The 27,801-nt window shown below is 40.8% G+C and overlaps 1 protein-coding gene across 4 annotated transcripts in view; it reads right to left on the reverse strand.

Moving 5' to 3' along the window:
* The window catches only part of LOC126284067 (protein angel homolog 2-like), a 166,854-nt gene that overhangs the window by 73,680 nt on the left and 65,373 nt on the right, over positions 1-27,801 (reverse strand). For all 4 annotated transcript variants that reach the window (XM_049982693.1, XM_049982692.1, XM_049982695.1 and 1 more), the window contains 2 exons: positions 11,507-11,576; positions 4,157-4,472 (listed from right to left, as the gene is read on the reverse strand). In XM_049982693.1, coding sequence (XP_049838650.1) covers positions 4,157-4,472; positions 11,507-11,576 — 386 coding nt within the window. The remainder of the gene's footprint in view (positions 1-4,156; positions 4,473-11,506; positions 11,577-27,801) is intronic.

Below are 27,801 nucleotides of genomic sequence, written 5' to 3' on the forward strand. Positions count from 1 at the left end.
AGTGCCATTGGTGTCCCCCCCCCCCCCCCCCCCCCCCAATCACGCTCGAAAACAGATCTGTTGTACTTATTTTTTCTTTTGATGCTACTCTCATGAAAGATCTGGCCCAGTCACAGCATATTTCTCTTCTATGTAGACAGCTGCCACCACATTAAATCTATTTCCCAAAAGCAATGGATGGATAGTTTTTCAGGATAAACACCGGGATGAGGCTGCAGGTAGGGCTACTTTCCCAGTAATTTTCACGCGTCAGTATCACCTACCTGCAAACAACAAAGAAAGAATCTCGGCATCCCTGGGAGGTAACTCGCTATCCCGTTCAAAGCTTTTTGGGTATATAAGGGGGACAACTTCTCTTAGCCATCCACCTCCCACCCCCCCTTTCTTTATCATATCAAATACATTTCTGACACAACTATGTCATGTTACTTACAATCATTCTGTCTTTGATAGAGGAGGACTGTCTTTGCAATCTCATTTGATTTGATGAGTGTTAATTTTTACCAGCAGTACACTCTTTTTACTGAAAATGTTTTACAAACAAAGTTTCATATTTGACCCCACAAGCCCCTGAAGAAAGGAATGTCCATCCAAAAAAGAACACCATCTGTCTTGATGTGCCTAACATAATCGTAGTGTGGCAGATGCCACAGACAATGCACCCTATCAATTATTTTGCCTCAACAAGCAACCCACCCTCCTCCTCCTCTCTCTGAAGGGATTGTATCATCATTGTGACCCATGTAAGTAATCAAAGATTTCCGCTCTCTAACAAATATAAAATTTTAGTCAAATTTATCAGGGCTTGCTAAGTTATGTCCAAAGTTTATGTGACAGAAATCTGGCAGCACTGGCCAGCAACCAGCTTTGGTCTTTCAGGTTTTCTATTTACTTGTCGGGCCTTTGGGGGGTCACAGTTCACGAGGAAAGGGATAGTCAAAGACAACAAAAATGAATTAAATTTTATTTCCTTGTATGATGTGACATCATAAAAGTTTTCAAATGATTCTGAAAGTATGTAATGTTTCAGTGTGTTTGCAGTAACTGCTTTATCTGTGGTGTGGAGCAATTTACATAAACTAAGCAACCTTTAATAAAAACTAGAATGAAAAATTACACCTGCTCAGTGACACTTCTCACTGCATCAAGTTAGTAAGCAGCCAATGTAAAAGAGGCAAATGTTTCTTTCAAAAGCTATTTTTCCTGAATAATTTTCTGAGAACCTAACGTAAATGTAGTCATTTTCATGACGCGATGACAGGTCACTGCTTAAAATTTTCTTAATTCATCTACAGTTAGTCTTTGCAAGTTATGAAATCGCTTACTGCAACTTACACTGGATTTGGTTTAACTAATTTTATATTGCAGTAGCAAGTAATGACAAATTTGGAATTATTCTAGATACCATATACATTTTTGAGTCTTACTTCTCAAAGACACTCTTAGTACACATACACTGACAAGTCAAAACTTTATGTCACTGCATGCGATGTGGTAAGTAAAGTATGTAAGTGGAGCAGACACAGGCAGGGAGCACCCTAGAGAAGATATGGGCTGCAAATGTGAAAATCCACTGAGATAAGCAACTCTGACTAAGGGCAGATTATTATTATGCAGAACCTGTGAACGAGTACCTTGAAAACAGCGAAGTTGATCAAAATTTCACATGCTACTGTTGTCAGCATCTACAGACAGAGGTAGGGGGTCAGTGAAACTACCACTAAGTGCTAAATGGTTCGACTCTTCACAGAATGTGAGGTTCAGAGGCTTGTGTGGTCTGTGAAACTTGATGTTGATTTGTGGCATCTATGCTGGAAGAGCACAATGCTGGTGTATGCACAAGTGTTTTGGAACACACCATTCATCTTACACTGTTGAACATTGAGCTCCACAGCAGACCATCTCTACTTGTCCACATGCTGACCCAATGACATCATCAATGATGACTGCAGTGAGCAAAGGACAAAAAGGCTTCGACTGTTGATCAATGGAAACGTGTCAGCCCTTCGGTGAATCACATTTTTGCTACACAGGGTTGATGGTGACCTCGACAAACACCACCATCGAGGTGAATAGCGGCTCAAAACGTGCAGTGTGCCATGGAGCAGTCTTATGCTATGGAAGACATTCTCCTCCACTTCCATGGCACCTGTGGTAGTAAACCGGGACACACTGACAGCTGCAAACCACCTGAATTGTTTCATCCTTGGTGTCTTCCTTGATGGTGATGTCATCTTTCAACAGTACAACTGTCCATGTCTTAGAATCAGAACTGTGCTCCAGTGGTTTGAGGAGCATTATGGTGAACTCATGTTGATGTCTTGGTGGGCAAAATTCGCCTGATGTACATCCTATGGAAACCCATGTGGCTCACCATCAAGCACCATTACCCTGCATACAAATCAGCAACCCATTATTTACATGAATTACGTGGCCTGTCCACAGACATCTAATCCCACATACCTCCACAAGCCTACCAACAATTTGTCGGATCCTCGATATGCAGAATCGGTGAAGTATTTTGTTCCAAAGATGGATAAACAAGCTAGTAAGTAGGTGTCAATGTTTTGGCCCATCAGTGTATGCGACTGTTGCATATTGTACGAGGTGGAATCCAAAATTTTCGGGACTGGTGCTGCCACCTGGAGAGTAGGAGTAGTAGATCTTTGCACCACTAGGTGGCGACAGCTCCATATCTGATGAGTCAGTGTGAGGAGTGGCATTCACCCGGGAGAACGTGTTGCGTATCCACAGTGATTTCTGTAATACTCTGTGTTTGGTGTGTGGCGATTTTACGAAGGATCCGCGAACAGAACAGTGCGTGTGTATCAAATTCTATGCACATCTCAGGAAAAGTGCTACAGAGACCCTTGCAATGATTCAAGAAGTGTTTGGGGGACAGAGAATGAGCCGTATGCATGTATTTGAGTGGAAGAGCCTGGGCACTCCAATACCCAAAAACGTGAAACAGGTGAAGAGAAAAGTGAGGAGCATGATCATGGTTTTCTTTGATGCCAAGGTAATTGTGCACATCCCATCCAACCAAACAGTGAATTCCGCATACTACTGTGACATTTTGTGACAGCTCCGTGAAAACGTGCGGTGACGACGGTCCAAACTTTGGCGTCGAGGAAACTGGCTGCTGCATCATGACGAACCCTGTCACATGTCCTAGCTCACCAGGAACTTATCGGGGAAAAACAACGCGTCGGTTGTACCCCACCCACCGTACTCGCCAGGTTTGGCACCTTGCAACTTTGTGCTATTTGAAAAACTGTAACTCAAGTTGAAAGGTCGTCGTTCGACATTCTAGAGAGGATTCAAGAAGCATCGCTGGCAGTGATAAACACCCTCAAAGAACAGGACTTCCAGGAAACGTTTGGCCAGTGGCAGAAGTGCTGGGATCAGTGTGTACGTGCGGATGAGAACTACTTCGAGGATGATGGTGAGCATTAGTCCAAAGATAAGGTTTTCAACAGTCCCGAAAATTTTGGATAGCACCTGGTATCTTGCATTTATTTCCTACTTCCTCTGATATCAATTGTATAGTGTTTCCACTGCCAAAGAGACCTGCGATGCTGTTTGCACAATTTAAAAACCTTCCCCTATTCTCTGCCTGGTAGAGTTCTTGCGAGTTCATACGTTCATAAATGAGCACTTTAGGACAACATATGTTTCAAGTGTCTTTAGTAACATTAAAATGTCTGTTGGCATAAATGATTCATATGCCCGTTCACTGATGCAAGTTAAGCAGCCCTCCTATGCACCATACATTTTGTTTTTATTCACCTCAATAACTAATTGATTACTTTTAGCAATAATCATAGCATTTTGAACCTTTAGCAGCATAGGACAAAGAAACCTACAATTTACATACAAAAAAGGAATTCTGTATTATGACAATGGGGAAAATGTTTATGACATGGCTTCTCAAATGATTGGAATGAGAAATAAGTATTGGACATGAGATAATGAAATATTAAAATACGAACTTATAGCAGTTCAGAGCTGCATGTATTTTTCCCCCCAAACTGCTTCAATTATATTTGTACAGTAATATTGGTTTGCTAAGAACAGATCTGTCTCATAACCTACAGACTAAATTACAAAAGCTGCAAAGAACTCTAGAGAGTAACCAATACCCACAGCCTCTCACCTGGCGGCGTCTGAGCGATACGCCAGCGATTCACACTCTGTTAACAGCAACTGGGTCTGAGCCAGTTTTATGTCATGGCGGCGAGTGTTGTACAGCAGGTGAGTGGTGGCTACTACGACTGCCAAATGCTGCCAACCTGGTATCGTAGGAACCAATCTGGCTACTATAGCAACATTGTCACGATCCAGGTAAGGTTCCCCAGGAATGTTGAACTCAACAGCACTCCAAACATCCACACGAAAAAGCGATGAGCGGTACCACAGGGCAACACCATCCACTCGGGCCCCTGTTCTTTTCTTGTACAGACCCTTATAACCTGGTAATGGAAATTATTACTTTGCTAGTGCCACTATTGCTTTCTGCAAGGCTGTGAAAGTGTATTACAAGTTAATTCAGTAGCCAGCATGAATTCTATGAGCAAATTTACTGTCTCTTAGGAGAAGTATACCCCATGAAAAGCTGTAATTTGCCTTTACAATGCACCAAGATATTATTAAGACAGTTTGCAATTCAGAAAACAAAATTTCATTTCCCACAGTGTAGTTACTTTCCATCTACATTTCCTATTATACAGTGTCTTTCATTTACCTGATGGCCGCCTGTGTGGCACAGTAGATGCCGGGTAGTGAGCGCTCCACTGCCTGCCGATCAGATGCTGCGTCACCTGTCTACTGCTGCGGTACGACATGACCACATAAAATGTATGCGAATAAATTTTGTACTCAGCTGTGTCACAGAAGGTGATGCCGGAACTGCCTTCCAGTATTTTCCCCACCTGCAGTTCTCTACGAGATATTGAATTAATTGATTCATGGATCTTATCCTTGATTTCCTCTATCATGTGAGTATATGTGGTGTGCACTTTGTCCTTAAGAGAACCTCACAAATAAAAATCACAGGGAGGTAAATCAGGACTTCTAGTGGGCCACATATTGTTACTAATTGTTACTAATCACTCTTTCATCGACCACATCATGAACTGCCTGCAAAGAAACAATGGCCATATGAGCCCTTGCCGAATCCTGTTAAAAAAAAATGTGAAACCTCATTTTCTTTCATGCAGTACATTAAAAAATAGTCACAAAATGTTTTGCACCTGTAAAAGAGAGAGAGAGAGAGAGAGAGAGAGAGAGAGAGAGAGAGAGAGAGAGAGAGAGAGAGAGAGAGACTATTATTCTACCACCACTAACTGAGCACCATACCCCAATCTTCTGATCATGAATAAGTTCCTCATGAAGCACGTCAGGTCTCTCTGCTCTCCAGTGTCGATAGTTTTGTGATACTTTACAGGGCCTTGGCCCAAGTAGCTTAGGACCTCTTTGTACAGAAGTGAACGATATTTGTGTTTGCTGTGAAAGACGACTAAGAAACTTTTTAGGGGAATTTTATAGTTGGTAAGCAATGTCTTCGAGACGAGCTTCTGTGAGCACTGTACATCGTCATTTACGGTTCTTGTTTGAACACTTCTCATTTCATGAAATTTATCTGCATCAAGACTCTGAACATGAACACCTGGAAACTTCTGTTCAAACAACCTCTGAACAGTACGAGCGGACTCTGTAAGCACATACGAATTGTAAATAAACACTCGTTGTGGAATTAAATAATTCGCTCGTCACTGTTGCATTTACAAACTTCACTATTACACTTGTGATGCCTGTTCCACTGCTCGGATGACACTTGCCAACAAGGTGCGTATGTCTGTGCAGCCTTCAGGCTATATAAAAAAGGGCGGGGGGCATAGTGTGATCTCATGAGACCCATTCGGCTGGCAGGCATTGCTTTTGTGGCCGGCCTGCAACACCCTGGGCAGGAGGTCATCAGATAAATGGAACACCCTGCACTTGCCATTTATGTAACTGAAAGACTGTGGAAGGTTTCCATAAAATGTGCTAATTACGTTCTCTCTGCACACACAAAGCATTTGGTCTATACTACATTTCACGAAACTAAAGAATTTCTGCAAAACTTAATCTATGACCTCCCTAAGACAAGCAAATCAATAATAATAATAATAATAATAATAATAATAATAATAATTACAACAGATCTAAGCAAAGGCATGAAAATGGGTTATACATGCGAGCTACTTACAAAATGCTATGGTTTAATCAAATATATAACAAGAAAGTAAGAAATTATCAGGCATGATCCAGTGGAATCCTTTTCACAAGGTGAGTTTTCTTCCCTGAAAAATTAATTTTCTATTTAATGTTAACCACTACAGATGTGAGGTTACGGTTGTTATATTTTTATGGTAATAACTGGGGGCATTCACTCATACTTCCGTTCTACATACAGCTCAACAATGCATTTTGAAAAAGAATGTTCTCAGAAACTTAACTTCTGAGGTTAACACAAAAAGTCTACCAACACAACAGTGGTGTTCAGTAAACAAAATATAAATACTTTGACTGTGAGTCCTCATCTTACATTACAAGTATTGTCTTCCGTCAGCAGCCATTCCATCCCAAACTGCATATATTGCCAGGACACGTTCGGCTGATCTGCTATGAGCTCCAAGAATGTCAAGGTATTTCTGCACAAGTGCATCTGTTGTGTTCTATTGGTCATCTACTTTTTCGCATTTCAAGTCTATGGTCATCTACCTCTAGATATTTCATCAAACAGGTGTCGCACATTTATAATTAAAAAACTTCTACCTGTTGTCTTTCACTTGCAATTTCAGCGTACAGTGATGGTTCTATTCATGAATAGCAATCTAGTTCTTCCAGTGAGTCTTGTTTCACCCCTTTCTTTTCTACTTTCAAGATTTCAGTGTCGTGTTCTACTCCCTTAAGGGAGCAGCCTATTTTGTTTACATGATTTTCAAAAGCTGATTTGTCATAATTACTTAACATGAATGCATCTTTATGTTCCTTGTATCTAGCCAAAAATGTTCTTCCTGTCTGTCCTGTATACACGGTGGTTACAATCAAACTTTTGCTACTAGTGAGGGTATCCGCGACAAATGAATGACCATAGGAGCATAAAACTTGGTGAAAACATTTATAGGACATACAGAAGAGAAATAACAAATAAACCACTGAAAGGAAAACCATTTTAATTTTCTCATGACAGGGTAACATTTGTTAATTGCTTACCATGTTTATATTCCAAGCTACAAACGCTGCTCAATGTAATGAATATGTGCATTCGCAACAGCCTGGAACTGTTCAAAGCGCTTTCTAAATGATGGTAAATGGAATATTCACCTGTTGGACACAGCTTATGCACAGCTTGAAGACCGTACATCACATCCTGTATTCTCAGCTATGGCAACAATAATTTCTTAAAGAATTTTTGGACCAACCTGTCCACCTTTCCCAGGCTCAATTCCTAAATCGCCATGTAATTCAGACTTTTGCATGCGACTGAACCAAACTGCCACAGAGACTCTCGGTATGATTCAAGAGGCCTTTAAGGAAGAAGCCATGTCCCTTGCAATAGTTGTCATGTGGCACAATCGTTTCAAAGATGTCTGTGGGAATGTTGAAGACGATGACCACTCTGGGAGGCCATCATCAAGCTGAACGGATCAAAATGTGGAGAGACTGTCGCAGGTGACTTTTACACTGGAGTGCTCCGCTGCTTGAGGAATTGAGTTCGCCGCGTCTGCCTGGCGATCAAGGGCAATTGGGTTCTCCGCTGAAGTTTTGGTCAAGTTCAATGTGACAACATAGCCACCCTAAAGCCTCGGCTTGGCTCCAAAGTGATTTTTTCCTCTTCCCCTGAATCAAAACAGGCCTAATAGGGAAGCGATTCAACTACATCGAAGCCATCCAGCAGGCTTCGAAGAGAGCCATCGACAGCATGACGCCCGAGGCCTTCCAGAAGAACTACAAACAGTGGAAGATGCGCTGGCGGCACCGTGTTGATGCTGAAGGATAATATTTTGAAAAATTTTGGTCCACTGTTCTTAAATGTCCAATAAATTTTTAGTTCTGTGTTAAGTCTTGCAACTTTTGACACACACCCTGTATATTATGCTTTCGGTTATACATCACTAAATTATTTGTTTGGAACAATATTTTAGTACCATGTGGTTGAAAAAGGATTACGATCTGTTCCAAACTGTCGCATAATATTTCTTCTTCATTAAGCTGATTCATTCTGTTCTTATTACCTTTGCATAGCACTTATTATGCAATATTTATTTTACACCCACTTTTAATCACACTCTTGCGATAAATAGTTCTGTCTCTCTATTCTTCCTGCTCATCGGCATATTGGCTGCTCTGTGCACTAATCAGCAGAATGTTGCTCCTTCATAATCCTGTGGACGGCATGAATCCTTAGGAATCACAACGTCAGTTGTTACTGGTTTTGTATAAATAGTAAATGTGTGCTTATTGCCTGCCTTTTAATGTTCGAATTGAGGAACTAAAAACTGCTGTTAATTTTATGTTCCACAGTAAACTCATACTATACGCATGTTGAACATTTTTACTAACCCTTCAATATCTTTCACAGAACTGTCAAAGGCAACAAGGTATTGTCTATGTAATGTTGATAATGATCAATTTAATCTATAATGGCACAGTCGGACTTTAAAATTTCTTGATCATTCATGAAAATGTGTCCACACTTCCTGAAATGCTGGACTCTATGGCTAAATCATTGGTTTGAATATAAAAACTTATGATTAAAAGTGAAATAGTTAAAACTTGTAATCAGCTGGAAAAGTTCAATGAATTTGATGGTTTCTTGTCTTGAAATTTTGCTGTATTTTGGAAATTTCTTCCAATTATATCAATATTTTCTTTAACAAAAATTTTACAAAATAGATTCTTAACACTCTGCCGTCCGGCGACACCACAGTGGTGTCGTGCGCGAAATAGCGGTCAATGGCCAGCGACACCACAGTGGTGTGCATAGTATCATGCAGTGGCAGGCAACAGCACTTTAGTATCTTTTGCGTTCTGTGGGTGTTTGGTTTAGGTAACAATAAGTTACACAGGTAACCATGTTTTTTGGTTTTACAAGTACTTGTGCCCTTTCATCATTACAAATGAAAGAGACGATATGATTATTTACGACGAATGTGCGGAGCAAAACTTGGAGGTTGCTACTACATCGCATATGTCTCATGATGCAGTTGACAGACTTTCCGCTCACTTAAAGCAACACCAACTAATAGGCCTACGTATTTCCAAAATGATAAACAAAACTGAAGAAACTGCAATTTATGAAAAAAGAAAAGAAAAAAACACACAAAATTAACGTGGAAGCCTTGTGGAGTTGCGTTACATCTTGGAGACTGTTTTGCTGCATATCATATGAAAGAGAAATACTAAGTACAAACACAATGCAAATAAACAAATATATGAAAGAAATTTTGTATTTGTTTACGTATGTATATCTTCAAAATTTCATGGAAGTAGGGGAACAGAGTTGAGAACTTATGAGAACTAAGGATGAGATTCGTAAAACGTAAAAATTCATAATCTCTTGATAATGTCAAGAACGGCTGGCGACAAGCCAAGTAATCCGAATTAGCGTTACCGGCAACAAGGAATAAATTTGTACGAGACGTGTGGACGGCAAAGTGTCAATATTCAGTGAAATCAAATGGCAAAAGTGACTGACTGGTTTCTCCTCAAATTTGTTAACAAAGCCATACTACTATGCACTGAATAGCGTTTTTTAAGACTGTTGTTGAGCAAGATAGTTATGTTACAGGCTAGGCTGTTTCTACAGTTCACTACTCCACGAGTTGGACGGCGAGCCTAACGTATTTTCAGTTGTGTTCTTAATTTAGGCACAGTTGGGTTCATAATTAAGCATCCTTTTTTTCAGCATCTGTTAGAGGAAATTAATATGTTTATTTTTTTCTTCAGAAAATGCATTTTAATTTTAGAAAATTCATGTTAACTTTGCATTTTCTAAAATACATTCATGCTGTAAATTATTGCCTAAACAAAAGAAGTTTGAATATTTTTTAGTTTACGTTAAGTCTGCTGTTAAATGCTTTGGGATTTAAGAAATGTTTTCACGATGTACTCCTCCATCTTTAATATTACGAATGGATTCCTCTTATCTGCTATACGCTTTTTATTTATGGATTTTATGATTATCTGGCTGGCTTTAGCCTTATGCTTGTCATTGGTTCACTTATTCCTTTTAGCAACTTATGGCTGACAGGATCGATTTCATTATTATTTACTTTAGCAACTTCAGTCATCATTTTAGTGAGCGCAATCATTTCCTTCGCGATCTCTTTGTTAAATGGCTAGCTTGATATTAATTATTCATGCCATCCATTGCCTTCTGCAGTTTAGTGCATCGGACAGCCAATATGCTAATGAGCACGAAGGAAGGGAGACAGAATAACATTACAAACAAATAGCCTAGTGAGTTACAGCCTGAAGCATGATGTCGATGACAGTTTGAACAGGGGTTCATAAAACTCAATACACATCCTGTGATGCAAAGATAGACAGGAAGAATATTTTCAGTCAGAAACAAGGAACACAAAGATGCATTCTGATTAAGTTACTATGACAGATCAGCTGCTGTGAATCATGCATATGAAACAGGCCATCCTCTTAAGGGAATAGAGGATGACTGGAAATCTTGACACAGGAAAGAAAAGGAGGAAACTCTACTTGCTGGAAGATCTGGTGAGTGCTAGTCATGAACTGAACCACTTTAATATTCTAAAGTCACATATGAAAGACAACGGAATGAGATTTCTTAATGGGTTTGTATAATTTTTTTATTATAAATCTGCAACATATATTTGATGAAACAGCTAGAGGCTGATGATCACAGACTTAGGAAACAAGGAAAAGTAGGTGACCAATCGAACAGAATTGTGGTTCAGAAAACAGCTGCACTTATGCAGTAATAGCGTGGACATATCAGTACACAACCACACCTAGACCTCTGCAAAAGTGTCCACTTGACGCACTAGGAGCCCATAGTAGATCAGCGGGACATTGCCTGGTGTAGTGTGCAACGTGAGATGGGATGGCTACTGAGAGAACTCAATTTTAATGTATGACAAGGACCCACACTCCAATGTGTTTTAATTCCATTTTATTTTATAAAGGTCACAATTGTGTTTGTATGCTTTTTAGTGTTTTAACATCATGAGTTAAGTTTTTACGACCTGATGATGACAGCATTGTTTCCCAAAATACGTTGCTGAGATATGCAGGACAGAAATACAGATGAATGCTATCAATTATTACTGTACTACTACTGTGATTTTCTATTATTTAGAGATTGTGACAACCTCATAAAAGCTTCACCTGCTTGTAAATAATGCTCACTACCACTTATTACTATTCCTGAACTATGAAAACTAAATAGAAACAGTAGTAATTATGGAAAGTGTGTTTATACCTAGTTTTGAGAGTTCATTTACATAAAATGGATCCCAGTGATCCTCCTGAACTTCCTGAAGACAAATTACCTGAAAGAAGAATAAAGTTATTAGCTGAAAGTAGAATAGAAGTAAGATGACACAGTTAATACAAGGAGAAGAAAAAAAATCACATCTAAAATTAAAGCCAGCACAGAGAAAAGCAAAACAATAGTGATGACAGAGTGGAAGGAGGAAGGAAGGGATTGTACGAAACTGAATGGAAAATTTTTGGAAGTGGTCAAAAGTATAAGTTCTTCGGATGAGTGGTCACAAATGATGGCAAGATAGCTGAAGAAAATGAGAAAGTAATACAATAAGTAAAGATCTTCTACCAAAGAGTAAGGGGTATATATCAAAATAATGCAAAAACGTTCTATATTCGACTTACTATGAACCCTTTGTACCACATGCCGCTGGTGTATGAACCAAAACAAAAAGGAAGAGATCAGAATGCAAGTAAGAGTGAAAGTTAAGAAATATCAAAGCCAAAGGAATGAATGACAAAATAATACACAATGTGGAAAGTAAAAGTAAAGTAGTTTGGGATGTCATATACATTGCATCCTGCTACTAGGATGTGTGACGCATGTGTGTGTGTGAATTGGCCACCAGCTGTATCAGTGCAGGCTGGCTGCTGGAGACCATCTGTGGAAGCTGTGTGCATGGTGCAGTCTCCACTGCGCTGTCTGTCGGTGACACACACACCACACACACACACACACACACACACACACACACACATATGCGTGAGGCACCACCGAATGACTCACTCTGTGTTCATCAAGTTGACCATTCACACCAATTGTTCTGTCTGTGGATTCACAAGAGGGTTATTTCTGCTATTGTTCAGATGTTTATGAAGAAAGTCATATTTGTGTTACTTGGATTGGTTTTGTATATTACTTGGTTACTATATGATTGGCGATGAGTAGGAATGGTTTGCTGAAGTGCAGTCTCCAAGTGTGATTTTATGAAGTTAATCATTATGGACACCCTGTTACCAAGCCCTGACTTTGGCACTGACTACTTTGTCATTTTCTACTAACAGATATGGTACCATTCCCTAAGTCCAATACCCCACTTTCCCTCCTATGATGATTAAGCTGAGGATTGGGAGGCTTACAAAGAAGAAAGACTAGGACAGCAATTTTTGGATTTCAGTGTGACAGACTCAAATTTGTGCAAAGCTTTCTTCCCCTTGCGGATTCTTCCTAAAATACATCAATTTCTGTGTGAGCTTGCCCCTTTAAAGGACCAGCAGCTCTTACTTTTGATCACATATGCAGTTTATTGTCCTCCTACCATCACAAATGAATGCATGTAATAGTGGCGCGAGTTGAATTCTACCAATGCTACAAGAAACCAAACCAATCATTCAGGGCAGGGGCAGCTGAACTTCACAGCCTTAGCTGTAAGTGTCAATTCGTTACTGATGCCTATAACAACTCTTATGCAGACTCTTTGGTCCACGACTAAATTATCTTCTTTGCTCTGGATAAGTAAGTGCACCAGACGGCTTTATTCTGCACAAAAAAGAAGAAGAAGAAGAAGAAGAAGAAGAAGAAGAAGAAGAAGAAGAAGAAAGAAAGAAAGAAAGAAAGAAAGAAAGAAATGTCCCACTCACAGAAGTTTTTGCAAACAGTACAATCTTCTGAAGTTTCTTGGGCAGCAAGTGATTAAACTGAAGCACGGGGCAATGTGGTAGCGGTGTCACAAGATGTGCGCACTACGACGACAGATAGCTTGCATGAGGAAGTGGCAGCGGTGGTGGCAACATGTGGGCCCAGCTCTGAGCAGACCAAGGCCGGCCCAAGCAGCTGCAACCGTCACAGCATCAGTATTAGCATTTTGTTTCCATCTAGTCCTTTCTGTTTTGTCTAATGAGAATGTCTGGCATGTCATAAGTGCTGAGCTACTTGTACTGCCTGCCAGAAGAAAGGCCACATCACCCCCATGTGTTGTTTGCCTTAGTTTGCTTAGGTTACAGACATAAAAGGTGACTCCAACACCTGTGACTTCTTCCAAGCTGATTATTGAGTTAAGTGTTTTTCAACAAATGCTCCAGCTACAGGTCGACACCGGAGCTGCAAGGACACTAACGAATTCTGAAACCTATGGGAGTTTAGGCTCACCACTGTTGACACCTGTCATGTGGAAGTTGGTCATTTATAACAAACAGAACATTGTACTGTTGGGAAAATTTATGGCATCTGCCTCTTACAAGTCTGTGGTTTGGTCCATTACATTTTTGGTGGCTGCTGATGCCAGCATTCAGAACTAGTTTCAGATTAATGCATTTCAGGCATTTGGATTTTCTATCACCTACATTTCACCTTGCATCCGATCACATACTGTATTCTCAACTACATACACTGTCTGAGGTGATTTCAGAAGATGTGTAAAAAAATTTTCTGCTCATATTTCTTTTAAATCCACAGCTCAGCCTCATTTTTGTCGTGCACATCCTATTCCTGTTGCCAAGAAGATCAAGTGAAAGCAGAATTGGGCTGACTTCAATCTCGAGGGGTGGTGCAACCTGTTATGACTAGTGACTAGTCGTCTCCACTGGTTATAGTTTGGATGCCTTCTGCGAAACTTCAATAACATTGTCAATGCGGAGTCGAATGTGGATACATATTCTCTCTCATGCCAGGAGGAACTGTTGGCGAAAATATCAGGTTCTCTCAAATGCAGCTGCAGGTTGTTGTGGGCAACGAGTCTCAGCAAGTTATGGTTTTGAATACTCCTCTTGGTTTCTACCCACATTTGTACCTTCCTTTTGGTGAGACAAGTGCCCCTGTTATTTTCCAATGATTTTTAGAGCATCTGACTATGCCTGTCCCGGGTTGCGTAAATTATCTGGATGATACTGTTGTCACAGCCTCCTCCATGGCCAATCACTTGAAAAATTTGTGTTCAAGGTCTCATGGCAAGGTGTTTGCCCTCTGCCAGACCTTATCTCCACAGTTACATCTGTGCCTTCCCCTCCCTCTTCCAGTCTCCTAGCATATATTCCTGCTGGGGTTGGCCACATTGGCCCACCTCTGATTGTGAAAGTACTTTTCAGATGTTGAAATAAACTACTCTCGCCACTTTGTTTAGCTACATTCTCTCCAGACCAGCACAGATTTGGCAACTGATGCCTCATGGTACGACCTCGGTGGGGTCCTTGCACACCGATTTACCGATGATTCTGAATGACCTGTTGCTTTTTTATATGAGGCCAAGTTTCTCCTTCTTACTGGGCACAAACCCTTGGTTTCCGTGTTTAACACTTGCACATCATTGTCTGACAAGGCAGCACACCACCTATAATGCTGGGCACTGTTCTTGTCTATAATTATGAAACCCATTTTCAACCTACCCCTGAACACGCCAGTGTGGATGCCTTATCTTGCCTTAATGTAGGTCTTGATTCTGACTGATTGTGAAGAATTGCTTTTCTTCCATCTCGATACTGAAGTGGAGGCCACTGTTGACTGTTTCCCAACTACGAGATCGCACATAGCAGCTGCCCTTGCCACTGAACCGTTTATCTGCCCGGTGGTTCAGTTTGTTCAACAGGCCTGGCCAGATAAACCTCCAAGTCATGCTTCAGACCCCCTGCACAACTATTTTTTCTTAGGGTATCACCTCTCTGTTTCTGACAGTGTTTTGATGTTGTCCACAGAAGACCTCTCTCCCAGAGTAGACATTCTAGCCAAATTACAATGCGTGGTTCTGGGTCTTCTCAACCAGCGCCATTGGAGAGTTTTATGCACTAAACGGTTAGCTAGGTGACATGTTTTTTGGCCAAGAACTGATGGCAAAATATCCTTTTCGTCACAGCTTTTGAACATTGTGCCCAACAACAAGCAGCTCCCAGAGTGTCCCTGTCCCCAGCTCCTCCACCTTCTTTGGCCTGCGCTGCACCTGCTGTGCTTGAATTCGTCCAGCCACTTCACAATGGGATCAATGGAGTGGGCAGAAGGGTTTGGTTGCTGGCCTAAAGTGGGTACTTGCCACTGTTGTCCATCACCGCAGATGCCATCTTTGTGGTGTCTGTACAGCTGTTGGTGCACAACTTTGATCAGCTGTGCCCCTGCTCACTGCCAGAAGCTAGCAGTTCACAGATGCAACCCCAATCGCTGTAGCTCACCTCTCCGCCTTGAGCCCACCATCAATTGCTGCGGAGGCGTCCCCCGTCCCACTAACTGCCTCCACCACATGTGGCGCCCTGGAGTTCAAACTTCCCAGCGCCGGGCTCTGGTCCATCTCCAGCCTCGGGTCCATTGCCGCACTCTGCTGTTCCAGTTAATCCCTTCCACCTGCCTTCTCACCATAACTGCCTGAACCAATGCAGTCGGTGGGTCCAGCCTCATTTCCTTTGGGACCTGCCTGCTGATGACGACACAGATGGCGATGCCATCCTCCTCTCCGGTGCTGTCATTGTATGTAGCATGGCCCCACCGCCCTCGGACATGCCCACGTTCATGCATGTTCTGCCCCTAAGCTCCGGTGCCTGCCCGGCACATCATCTTGCCCCCCTCTGCCGGCGCTGGCTGCCACCTCTCTCAAGCCAATAGTTATGTCTCTCGTTGGGCCACCAGCATCTCCCCACTGCCAGGGTGCCCAGTTCGCACAAGGGAGATGTATGCTGCAACCAGCTATTTGTGCATGTGAGGGAAGTTCATCAAGTGTGGTGTCACTGTGCTTGTGTGTTTGGATAGGCTGCCAGCTGTATCAGCGTGTGCCGGCCAAGGGAGGATGTATGTGGTGTAGGCTCCACCTCACCAACTGTTGGTGACTCGGATATATATATATGCACGCAGAGCACCACTGACTGACACGCACTACATTTATCTAGCTATACCATTCACACCAAATGACCCATGTCTCTTAATGTGTGGATTCACGATAGGCTTATTTCTGTTATTTCTCTGAGGTTTATGAATAAAGCCATATTTGTGATACTTGGATCAGTTTTGTGTGTTATTTCATTGCTACAACATAACATGAAACTAGAAAAGGCAGACAAGTATAACAACATACACATCAAAGATGGGGATAGATAGAAAGTCCTCCTGAATTCGCAAATTCTGTGAATTACTATTTCTCTGGGATTGTGGACAATCTGTAGCAAAATCCTCCTGAAACACATGTAGCACCTACAATGACTTACACAGCAAGCAAAATCATGCTTGCCCACTACCGAGCCTCAAGTCAAGAAGACAATACAATTTTAAAAAATAATATCAGCAGGCATAATGAAATTCCTGCCTCTGGCCTAAAGGCATGCATAGATAGCTTACAAGCCCCATTAACAAACATAATAAATGAGTCCATTAGTTACACATTTTTTCAGATTACTAGGAGAAAAGCATCACTTTACTACAAGTAATGCGGCAACCACTGAAAACTACAGTGCAGCTTCACTACTGTCTTCATTCTTAAAAATAATTGAATTAATCATGAAAAAGAGACTACTCTGCAATTCACAATGACGTGCCTGGAAGAGGGTTTATCAAACCACCTTCACACTATTTCTCTACTGTTTCAGTCTCAAACACTGTATGGGAAAAACAAGCAGTAAAATCCTTCTGTGCAAGCACTGATTTATCCTATTTTGTCATGATCATTTCTCCCTATGTAGGTTGCTGTCAACAGAATATTTCACCAATCAAAGGAGAAAGCTGGTGATTGAAATTTCATGAGAAGATCCTGCCACAATGAGAAATGACTGGTTTAATGATTGACCCCCCAATTCACAAATCATGTCTGTGGCACTCTACCCCCTATTTCATGATAATACTAAATGAGCTGACCTTCTTTGAACTTTCTCGATTTGCTCCGTCAGTCCCACCTGATGCACGTCCCACACCACATAGTCTATACTCCAGAAGAGAGCGGACAAATTTGCTGTAAGTAGTCTCTTCAGTTGTCCTGTTGCACTTTCTTAGTGTTTTGCCAACAAATCTCAGTATTTGGTTTGCGTTACCCACGACATTATCTGAGTGATCATTCAAATTTACGGCAGGAGGAACAAGGCTTTTGGTCAGTTGAATACAGGGTTATAAATACAAAATTAAATAGGGGTAATGCAGGAGTAGGTTTAATAATGAATAACAAAATAGGAATTCGGGTAAGCTACTACGAAAAACATAGTGAACGCATTATTGTGGCCAAGATAGACACGAAGCCCACGCCTACAACAGTAGTACAAGTTTATATGCCAACTAGCTCTGCAGATGATGAAGAAATTGATAAAATATATGATGAGATAAAAGAAATTATTTAGATAGTGAAGGGTGACAAAAATTTAATAGTCATGGGTGACTGGAATTCGGTAGTAGGAAAAGGGAGAGAAGGAAACATAGTAGGTGGATATAGATTGGGGCTAAGAAACGAAAGAGGAAGCCCCCTGGTAGAATTTTGCGCAGAGGATAACTTAATCATAGCTAACACTTGGTTCAAGAATCATGAAAGAAGGTTGTATACATGGAAGAACCCTGGAGATAGTAGAAGATATCAGATAGATTATATAATGGTAAAACAGAGATTTTGGAACCAGGTTTTAAATAGTAAGACATTTCCAGGGGCAGATGTGGACTCTGACCACAATCTATTGGTTATGAACTGTAGATTAAAACTGAAGAAACCGCAAAAAAGGTAGGAATTTGAAGATATGGGACCTGGATAAACGGATAGAACCAGAGGTTGTAGAGAGTTTCAGGGAGATCATTAGGGAACGATTGACAGGAACAGGGAAAAGAAATACACAGGAACAGGGAAAAGAAATACAGTAGAAGAAGAATGGGTAGCTTTGAGAGATGGAGTGGTGAAGGCAGCAGAGGATCAAGTAGGTAAAAAGACGAAGACTAGTAGAAATCGTTGGGTGACAGAAGAAATACTGAATGTAATTGATGAAAGGAGAAAATATAAAAATGCAGTAAATGAAGCAGGCAAAAAGGAATACAAACGTCTCAAAACTGAGATCGACAGGAAGTGCAAAATGGCTAAGCAGGCATGGCTAGAGGACAAATTTAAGGATGTAGAGGCTTACCTCACTAGGGGTAAGATAGATACTTCCTACAGGAAAATTAAAGAGACCTTTGGGGAAAAGAGAACGACTTGTATGAATATCAAGGACTCAAATGGAAAACCAGTTCTAAGCAAAGAAGGGAAAGCAGAAAGGTGGAAAGAGTATATACAGGGTCTATACAGGGGCGATGGTCTTGAGGACAATATTACGGAAATGGAAGAGGATGCAGATGAAGATGAAATGGGAGATATGATACTGCATGAAGAATTTGATAGAGCACTGAAAGACCTAAGTCAAAACAAGGCCCCGGGAGTAGACAACATTCCATTAGAACTACTGACAGCCTTGGAAGAGCCAGTCCTGACAAAACTCTACCATCTGGTGAGCAAAATGTATGGGACAGGCAAAATACCCTCAGACTTCAAGAAGAATATAATAATTCCAATCCCAAAGAAAGCAGGTGTTGACAGATGTGAAAATTACCGAACAATCAGTTTAATAAGTCACAGCTGCAAAATACTAACGCGAGTTCTTTACAGACGAATGGAAAAACTAGTAGAAGCCGACCTCGGGGTAGATCAGTTTGGATTCCGTCGAAATGTTGGAACACGTGAGGCAATACTGACCCTACGACTTATCTTAGAAGCTAGAGTAAAGAAGGGCAAACCTACATTTCTAGCATTTGTAGACTTGGAGAAAGCTTTTGACAATGTTGACTGGAATACTCTCTTTCAAATTCTGAAGGAGGCAGGGGTAAAATACAGGGAGCGAAAGGCTATTTTCAATATGTACAGAAACCAGATGGCAGTTATAAGAGTCGAGGGACATGAAAGGGAAGCAGTGGTGGGGAAGGGAGTGAGACAGGGCTGTAGTCTATCCCCAATGTTATTCAATCTGTATATTGAGCAAGCAATGTAGGAAACAGAAGAAAAATTCAGAGTAGGTATTAAAATCCATGGAGAAGAAATAAAAACTTTGAGGTTCGCCGATGACATCGTAATTCTGTCAGAGACAGCAAAGGACTTGGAAGAGCAGCTGAACGGAATGGATAGTGTCTTGAAAGGAGGATATAAGATGACCATCAACAAAATTAAAACGAGGATAATGGAATGTAGTCGAATTAAGTCGGGCGATGCTGAGGGAATTAGATTAGGAAGTGAGACACTTAAAGTAGTAAAGGAGTTTTGCTATTTGGGGAGCAAAATAACTGATGATGGTCGAAGTAGAGAGGATATAAAATGTAGACTGGCAATGGCAATAAAAGCGTTTCTGAAGAAGAGAAGTTTGTTAACATCGAGTATAGATTTAAGTGTCAGGAAGTCATTTCTGAAAGGATTTGTATGGAGTGTAGCCATGTATCGAAGTGGATCATGGACGATAAATAGTTTGGACAAGAAGAGAATACAAGCTTTCGAAATGTGGTGCTACAGAAGAATGCTGAAGATTAGATGGGTAGATCACATAACTAAAGAGGAAGTATTGAATAGAATTGGGGAGAAGAGGAGTTTGTGGCACAACTTGACAAGAAGAAGGGATCGGTTGGTAGGACATGTTCTGAGGCATCAAAGGATCACCAATTTAGTATTGGAGGGCAGCGTGGATGGTAAAAATCATAGAGGGAGACCAAGAGATGGCTACACTAAACAGATTCAGAAGGACGTAGGCTGCAGTACATATTGGGAGATGAAGAAGCTTGCACAGGATAGAGTAGCATGGAGAGCTGCATGAAACCAGTCTCAGGACTGAAGACCACAACAACAACAAGTGGCTAGTTGAATTTAAAGCCTCTAGATTGGTGTGATTTATCTTGTAACAGAAAGTTAGTGACTTTCTTTAGGTATTCATCTGGATTCTTCACACTTTTCATTATTTAGAGTCAATTGCCTCTTTCCACACCACACAGATATCTCGTCTAAACCATTTTGATGGTTCAAATGGCTCTGAGCACTATGGGACTTAACATCTGCGGTCATGAGTCCCTTAGAACTTAGAACTACTTAAACCTAACTAACCTAAGGACATCACACACATCCATACCCGAGGCAGGATTCGAACCTGCGACCGTAGTGGTCGCGCGCTTCCAGACTGAAGCATCTAGAACCGCTCGACCACACCTGCTGGCTAAACCATTTTGAAATTGGTTTGATCATCTGATGACTTTACAAGGCAGTAAATGACTGCAATGTCTGTAAACACTCTATGAGGGCTCCTCTGATTGTCTCATACATCATCTATGTAGATTAGGATGAGCAGAGGGCCTTTAACACTTTCTTTGGAAATGCCAGATATTACTTCTGCTTTACTCGACGACTTTCTGTCAATTACCTTGAACTATGATCTTTCTCATGGGAAACCTTGAACCTAGTCACAGAACTGAGGCAATACACCTTAAGCACGCAATCTGATTACAAGACACTTGTGAGGAATAATGTCAAAAGCCTTCTGAAAATACGGAATCAATTAGACATCCTCTGTTGATAACACTTACTACTTTGTGAGAATAAAGAACTAGTTGTGTTTCACAAGAAGCTATTTTCTGAATACATGCTGAATATCTGTCAACAAATTGTTTTCTTCGAGGTAATTCAAAATGTGCAAACACAATATATGTTCAAAATCCTACTACAAATCAACTTTAGTGATATGGGTCTGTAATTCAGCAGATTACTCCTACTTCCTCTCCTGGATATTAGTGTAATTTGTGCAACTTCCCAATTTTTATGAATGGATCTTTCAGAGTGCAAGCAGTTGTGTATGATAGCTAAGTAGGGAGCTATTGTATCAGCATAATCTGGAAGGACCCTGATGTGTATACAATCTAGACGTAAGGCCTTGCATTAATTAAGCTATTTCAACTCTGAGGATATCTACTTCTAAGTTACACATGTTGGCAGTTGTTCTTGATTTGAGTTCTGGAACATTCATTTCATCTTCTTTAGAGATAAGAGTCTTAAAAAACTGTGTTTAATAACTCTGCTTTAGTGGCACTGTTATCAGTGACACCACTATAGTTATAGCGCTCTGAAAGTATTGACTGCACCTTGCCAATGGTGTACATTACATGCAATCAGAATCTCTTTTGCTTTTTGACAGTTTTGTGACAGATTTCGAGATAGAATTTATTTGTGGTAATTATTTAAAGCATCTCACATTGAAATGCGCACTAAATTTCAAGCTTCTGTAATACTTTGCCAATTTTGGAGATTTTGCTGCTTCTAAATTTGGCATGCTTTTCTTGTTGCTCCTGCAACAATGTTCTGGCCCATTTTGTATACCATGGGGGATCAGTACCATCTCTTCTTAATTTATGTGGTATGTATCTGTAAAGTGCAGTTTAAACTATTTCTCTGAATTCAAACCACAGCTGGTCTGTGCTTACAGAGCCAGAGCGGAAGAAATGAAAACTGTCTCCTAGACACGTGCCAAGGAAATTTTTATCTGATTTTTTGAAAAGATTTACTTTGCATTTATTTTCAGTGGGTTTGGATGTCATGGTATACAGTCTTGCTACAGCTACCTTGTGGTCACTAATCAGTATATCTGTCATGATGCCCCCTAGTTTTCAGGATTATTTGTTGCTAAGAGGTCAAGTATCTTTTCGCAACCATTTATACGGAGTGTTCAAAACGCCTCTCCACAGTGCCATATGATTGTCAGTTGTGCGTGCCATATGCCACGGTGAATATAGCAAAAAGAAACTCAGTGAAATAAGAGTTACTAATTTATTGAATATTCATTTTTACTTACACATTTTCACATTGAATGTTGAAAGTGACCCCCCCTCCTGTTGTTCAATACACAGTTCAATTCGTCTAATCATATGGCACGCATGGCTAACAATCATACGGCACTGCGGAGAGACTTTCTGAACACCCCATACTTCAAGTAGGCTCCTGAACTAATGGTTTGAAATAATTTTTTTTTCTGAGAAAGCATTCAGTACAATTTCAAACATTATATGCCTACAGTTGGAGTGAAACATGTATTTTCCATAACATATTTAGGGTAGATTGAGGTCAGCACCTAGCTAATTATATGAGTACGGTACCTATTGGAAATAAGACTCAGGCTTCCTTTGAACTGCTCAGCAACTGTATCATCTAGGTCAGGGAGTATGTAAAATGAACCAGTTAGTAATAATATCCTGGTTGTCAAGTATAAGCTCTACCCAACTAACTTACAGCAACTATCTCCTTAAATTTCACTACTAGGTAAACTACTTCTGACAGCAAAAAACATTCCTCTACCTACGGTATTTAATCTATCTTTCTGAACACCGTTAGGTCCTTTGAAAAAATTTGTGCTGAACTTATTTCCAGCTTTAGCCAGCTTTTCGTACCTATACCAATTTGAGTTTCAAAGCTTTCTATTAGTGCTTGGAACTCTGGTTCTTTCACAACAAAGCTATGAGAATTTACAACTACAGTACTAATTGTTGCTATGTCTACCTTCCTGTGTTTGCCCTGCACTCTTTTATAATGATGCTCTTTCGGGAGCTTTAGTTTCCCAAGACTCTGTAACCTATAAAAAAAACACCCAGTCCCCTCCACAGACACTGTTACCCATGTAGCTGCTTCCTGTGTGTGGTGGATCCCTGACCTGTTAGGCAGAACATAGATGACATATTTGTAGGTTGTGTAATCACAAATTTTTTAGGGATGAAAATTTATTGCCACCTAATATGGAATGAACATAATTGGAAAAAAATGCATCATCAGCATTTTATGCTCTCCAGGTTTTAGCATCAGTGAGTAAGAGCTAACATCTTGTGTGACATACTATGCTTACATGCTCTAAGTTCTTACGTACAGTATTCTTTTCTGGGGACTGAAGGCACAAAACACAAACTCAGTTTTTAAACTGCAGAAAAGGGTTGCAATAATAATAATAATAGCTAGAAGTAATAGTCCAGCTCATTCAGGATGTACACGTGGACAAGGAAAAAAAAAATCCTGGGTTTTTCCCTGTTAAAAACACACTTTTTCCGTGTTAAGTGATAGTATACTCTTCCTCGACACTGTAAAAGTCATCGATCCTTTGAATGTTGATGGTTTTATATACCGACGTAGAATTTCCCGAGAAAACTAAACTCAGGGGGAAAAACATGTACTGAAAGGCCTTTGATGTGCAGCAACAAGTAAACTGCATATTTTCGTATTACGAAGATGTAAATTTGAATTCCACCAAATAATGCATGTCACTTTCCGAAGCATTGAAATTGAGATTGCGATGCACTTTTGTAAGCATCATGGCTCATTCACGTGATCTCGCCAGCTGACGACAGCAATAGGACACATGATATAGTCAGCCAATAGCAAGATCACTCTTACGTAGCGCAAATACACAAATAAGAAAAGTTAATGGCTTAAATTAATATACATAGCATTCACATATAATATTGGTCTCGAAGATTAATAAGTAGGAAGAGAAGATAAGCTTCCACACATAATGTTGATCTTTTTGCGCGTGTTGCACTTTAAGATACACACACACAAATGTGCCAGTAAAATTTTTAATAACGACGAAAATGTCTCATCTTCTGGGCTCTAAATACTTCTAAATGGTCGTCCTCAAAGAGTTGATTTTTAAATGAGAGTCAAACGCTTTGTGATTTAAGAAATTCATCGTGCATTCTCGCATATAATTCATCTTGCAAAAAAGGAAATCTGCTTTGAATGCAACGCTTTTCCAACCACCATTTGCAATATTTTCCCGATACCTGTTAGAAATAGGTCCGTTTCGGCAGTTGCAAGAAAGTGCCAGATAACTGGCATCGGCATGCTTGCGCAGCTACGATGATGAAGGAAGCCCATATGTTCGTATTTGTAAAACATTAAAAGATCTTACATTATGTCATAAAAGAAACAAAGACATCAAAGGATACTTCAAGAGCGTCGGGATTTCGCGAACCATACTAAAGTGCATACTTCGGCTTAAAATGGACATCCGTATGTAAATTTTCTTGGAGTACCAGTACTCATGTTTGGTTCTTTATTATAGCATAATGCCATACGTGCACTTGAAATGCAGCGAACAGTTGAAACTAGCCAATAGTGTGAAATTAAACACTTCGTTTCCAATAATTTGACTGCCTCAGTAGAAAGCATTAATATAAGCCAAATCTCTTTAGCCAACCAGCAAAAATAACTTCATTGTTCTGTAAGGCGATTAATGCTTGACTGTCAAAGGTGGAAATAAAATCTGAAACTATTAACATATTTTATCCTGCCGTAATTATGCAAATGTATTTTAATTCATTTGATAGCTCCGAGCCATAAAAATCCGTTTTCTTATCATTTAACGTGAGAACAATAAACAAAGAGGAAACAACAAAATCACTGAATGTAAACACAGGTAACGTGGAGACGACCCACCTCCCCATCACAACTCAGACTGCTCTGTGCATCAACCCCTGATCTACGATATTTCCGAACCGGGGCAATATTAAGTAGTGGCACTCAGCCACACTTCCACAACAAGAAGTGGGAGATGGTACTACTCATATGCGAGACTCAACTGCGCATGCGCAAGAGCCCGCCCGCAATTGCTCAAATTAATCTAATTTAAACAGTAGTTACATCACGCTCATCGGAGGCAATTTGTTGTTATAAAGCATTGCATAGTGTTCCTAAAGCCTTTGACACACTTTACTGTTGGCAGACGCTTGTATAAGCACTGTTTTGTTGTTGTATATGGTGCATTTCCTTTGCAACTTAAGTTTTATTTTTATTTTCATTTTCTTTTCCGTTCATGTTTTGTTGCTGCAGTATCATTCTGCAGTAGTGGGATACAATAATATCCTTTGTTAGAGTGTTGGTTCTTACCAGTCAAAATCACAAAAATTTAACTGAAAACTAAAACAATGAAAAATTCCAGGAATTCTAAACAATTCTCGGGTTTTTCCCAGTTTTCTCCCAGATGGAAAAATTCCCTGGTTTTTCCCGGATCGCCCGGGTCGTATACACCCTGTCATTGTAATGAGCTATTTAAAAAATTGGTCATCCTTACTGCACCAAGTGAGTACATTTACCAATCTGTGGTGCATATTGGAAAACCATTACCAAGTTGTATTGTGCACAGGGATAATGTCACTGGACACAGCATGGCAAGAAAATGGTTCTCTAATTTTAAAAAAACTTGTCGGGCCATATGTTGCATCTCTAGTTTCTTGGTATTAAGTGGCTAATGAAAACACCAACCACTCCCATCCTGTATCATTACTGGTGACAAGACATGGTGTCGTTATGCTAATATAAGGAAGAGAAAGGGATGGCTGAGATCAAACAAAGCATCAACTCCCGTTACATAAACCTGTGTGCATCCACAAAAGAAAATGCTATGCATCTGATGGAACAGCAACAGTGTGGTGTGCTACAAATTGCTTTCCCAAGGTGTAACCATCGCTGCTGACATGTACTGTCAACAACAGAGCAACTGTTATGTCTTCCAAGATGCTGTCCACGAACAACGAACAGGAAAACTGCGTGAAGTGATGCTACTCCATGATAACAAATGCTACACTGAAAAAAAATACTGGACAGGAGTTGGGCTGGGAAGTCATTCTGCACCCACCATATTCATCTGCGCCCACAGATTTTTGCCTTTTCTGCTCTATATTGAGAATAGCCTTCAAGGAACTTCCTTTTCAGATGAAAATGCACTCCAAACATGGCTTGACAAGTTTCTCATCTCAAACCCGCGATTTCTAGTGCTGAGTAATCAAAAAGTTACCCCAACATTGGCAAACTGTTGTACATAGTGAAGGAGAATTATTATTTGTGACTTAAGTTCCTGTTAGGTGTATCTGTTGTATTTATTTTTAAACTTATGGAAAACTGCTACGAACTTACGCACCAACTGAATGCAGCTAAAACGGTCTACAGAAGTCATGTATGTTAAAGAATTAAAGATCACTAAGAGGGCTAATAGCAGTGGGTAGTGATCAAAGGGCGCATCTTATAACACCCTTTCACATTTCAATTTGTGATCACAGTTTACCGCTTGCACAAGGATATCACAAGTCAAGATGAAAATGCATGATAGTGATGTCTTGTACTTCTCCTGAGTTCAACATCTTACTCATCATGAATCGATGCTTACTCAGTTTCTTCAGGGGGACTGGGGGGTATACAGTGTGTGGTAGATAAGTAATGAGACTGGCCGCCGCACGGCGCCCCAGTCGCTCGCAGGGCGGTCTCCACCTGTACGTCACGTGGTAGGGGATCTGAGCTAACAATAGAACCGGTTCGCAGTCACGTCGGAGCTCTGTGCAGTGAGGGTTGAGCTTCGCGTATTACGTTGTTTGTGTGCCCGTGACACTTGTGAAAACGCTGAAGATGGATCGCTCGATAGAACAGCGGTATGCAATCAAATTTTGCTTTCGCTTGGGCAAAACTGCTTCGGAAACTTTTGCTATGATTACAGAGGCCTACAAAGAAGACTCCCTATCAAGAGCTCAAGTGTTCCGGTGGTTTAATGAATTTAAAAACAGGGGGGGGGGGGGGGGGGGGGGGAATACGTTGAAGACATGGAACGATCTGGACGCCCTTCAACGAGTCGTGTAGATGAAACGGTGGCCAAAGTGAAAGAACTCCTGGACTTCGACCATCGTTTAAGTCTCAAAATGATCGCCGATGAGGTCTCCATGAATAAATTTACGGTTCACCAAATTGTTACGCAAGATTTGATGATGAGGAAAGTTTGCGCAAAATTGGTTCCCCGAGTGCTCACCGCCGAACAAAAGCAACAACGAGTGGACGTTTGCCGTGAGATGTTGAATGATTTGGAAAATAATCCACACTTTTTAGACAACGTAGTAACAGGCGACTAATCGTGGTCATTCCAGTACGACCCGGAGACCAAAGCCCAGAGCTCGGAGTGGCACACACCGGCATCCCCGCGGCCGAAGAAAGCAAGAATGTCAAAGTCCCGCATCAAGACAATGCTGATTGTGTTTTTCGACAAGCGAGGGTTAATTCACAAAGAGTTTGTCCCTCAGGGGAAGACTGTCAATGCCGAATTCTACAAAGAAGTCTTACAGCGATTGCACAGAGCCGTCAAACGGAAGCGACAGGACCTTGCTCAACGCTGGCGTCTCCACCACGACAACGCTCCGGCGCACACAGCATTCCTCGTGACCTCCTACTTGACCCGAATTGTTGTTGAAGTTCTGCCACAGCCACCATACAGCCCTGACTTGAGTCCTCCTGATTTCTTCCTATTTCCGAAGGTCAAAAGATGCCTGAAGGGTCA

This window comes from Schistocerca gregaria, chromosome 8, assembly GCF_023897955.1.
Source record: "Schistocerca gregaria isolate iqSchGreg1 chromosome 8, iqSchGreg1.2, whole genome shotgun sequence".
In the NCBI taxonomy this organism is placed as follows: domain Eukaryota; kingdom Metazoa; phylum Arthropoda; class Insecta; order Orthoptera; family Acrididae; genus Schistocerca; species Schistocerca gregaria.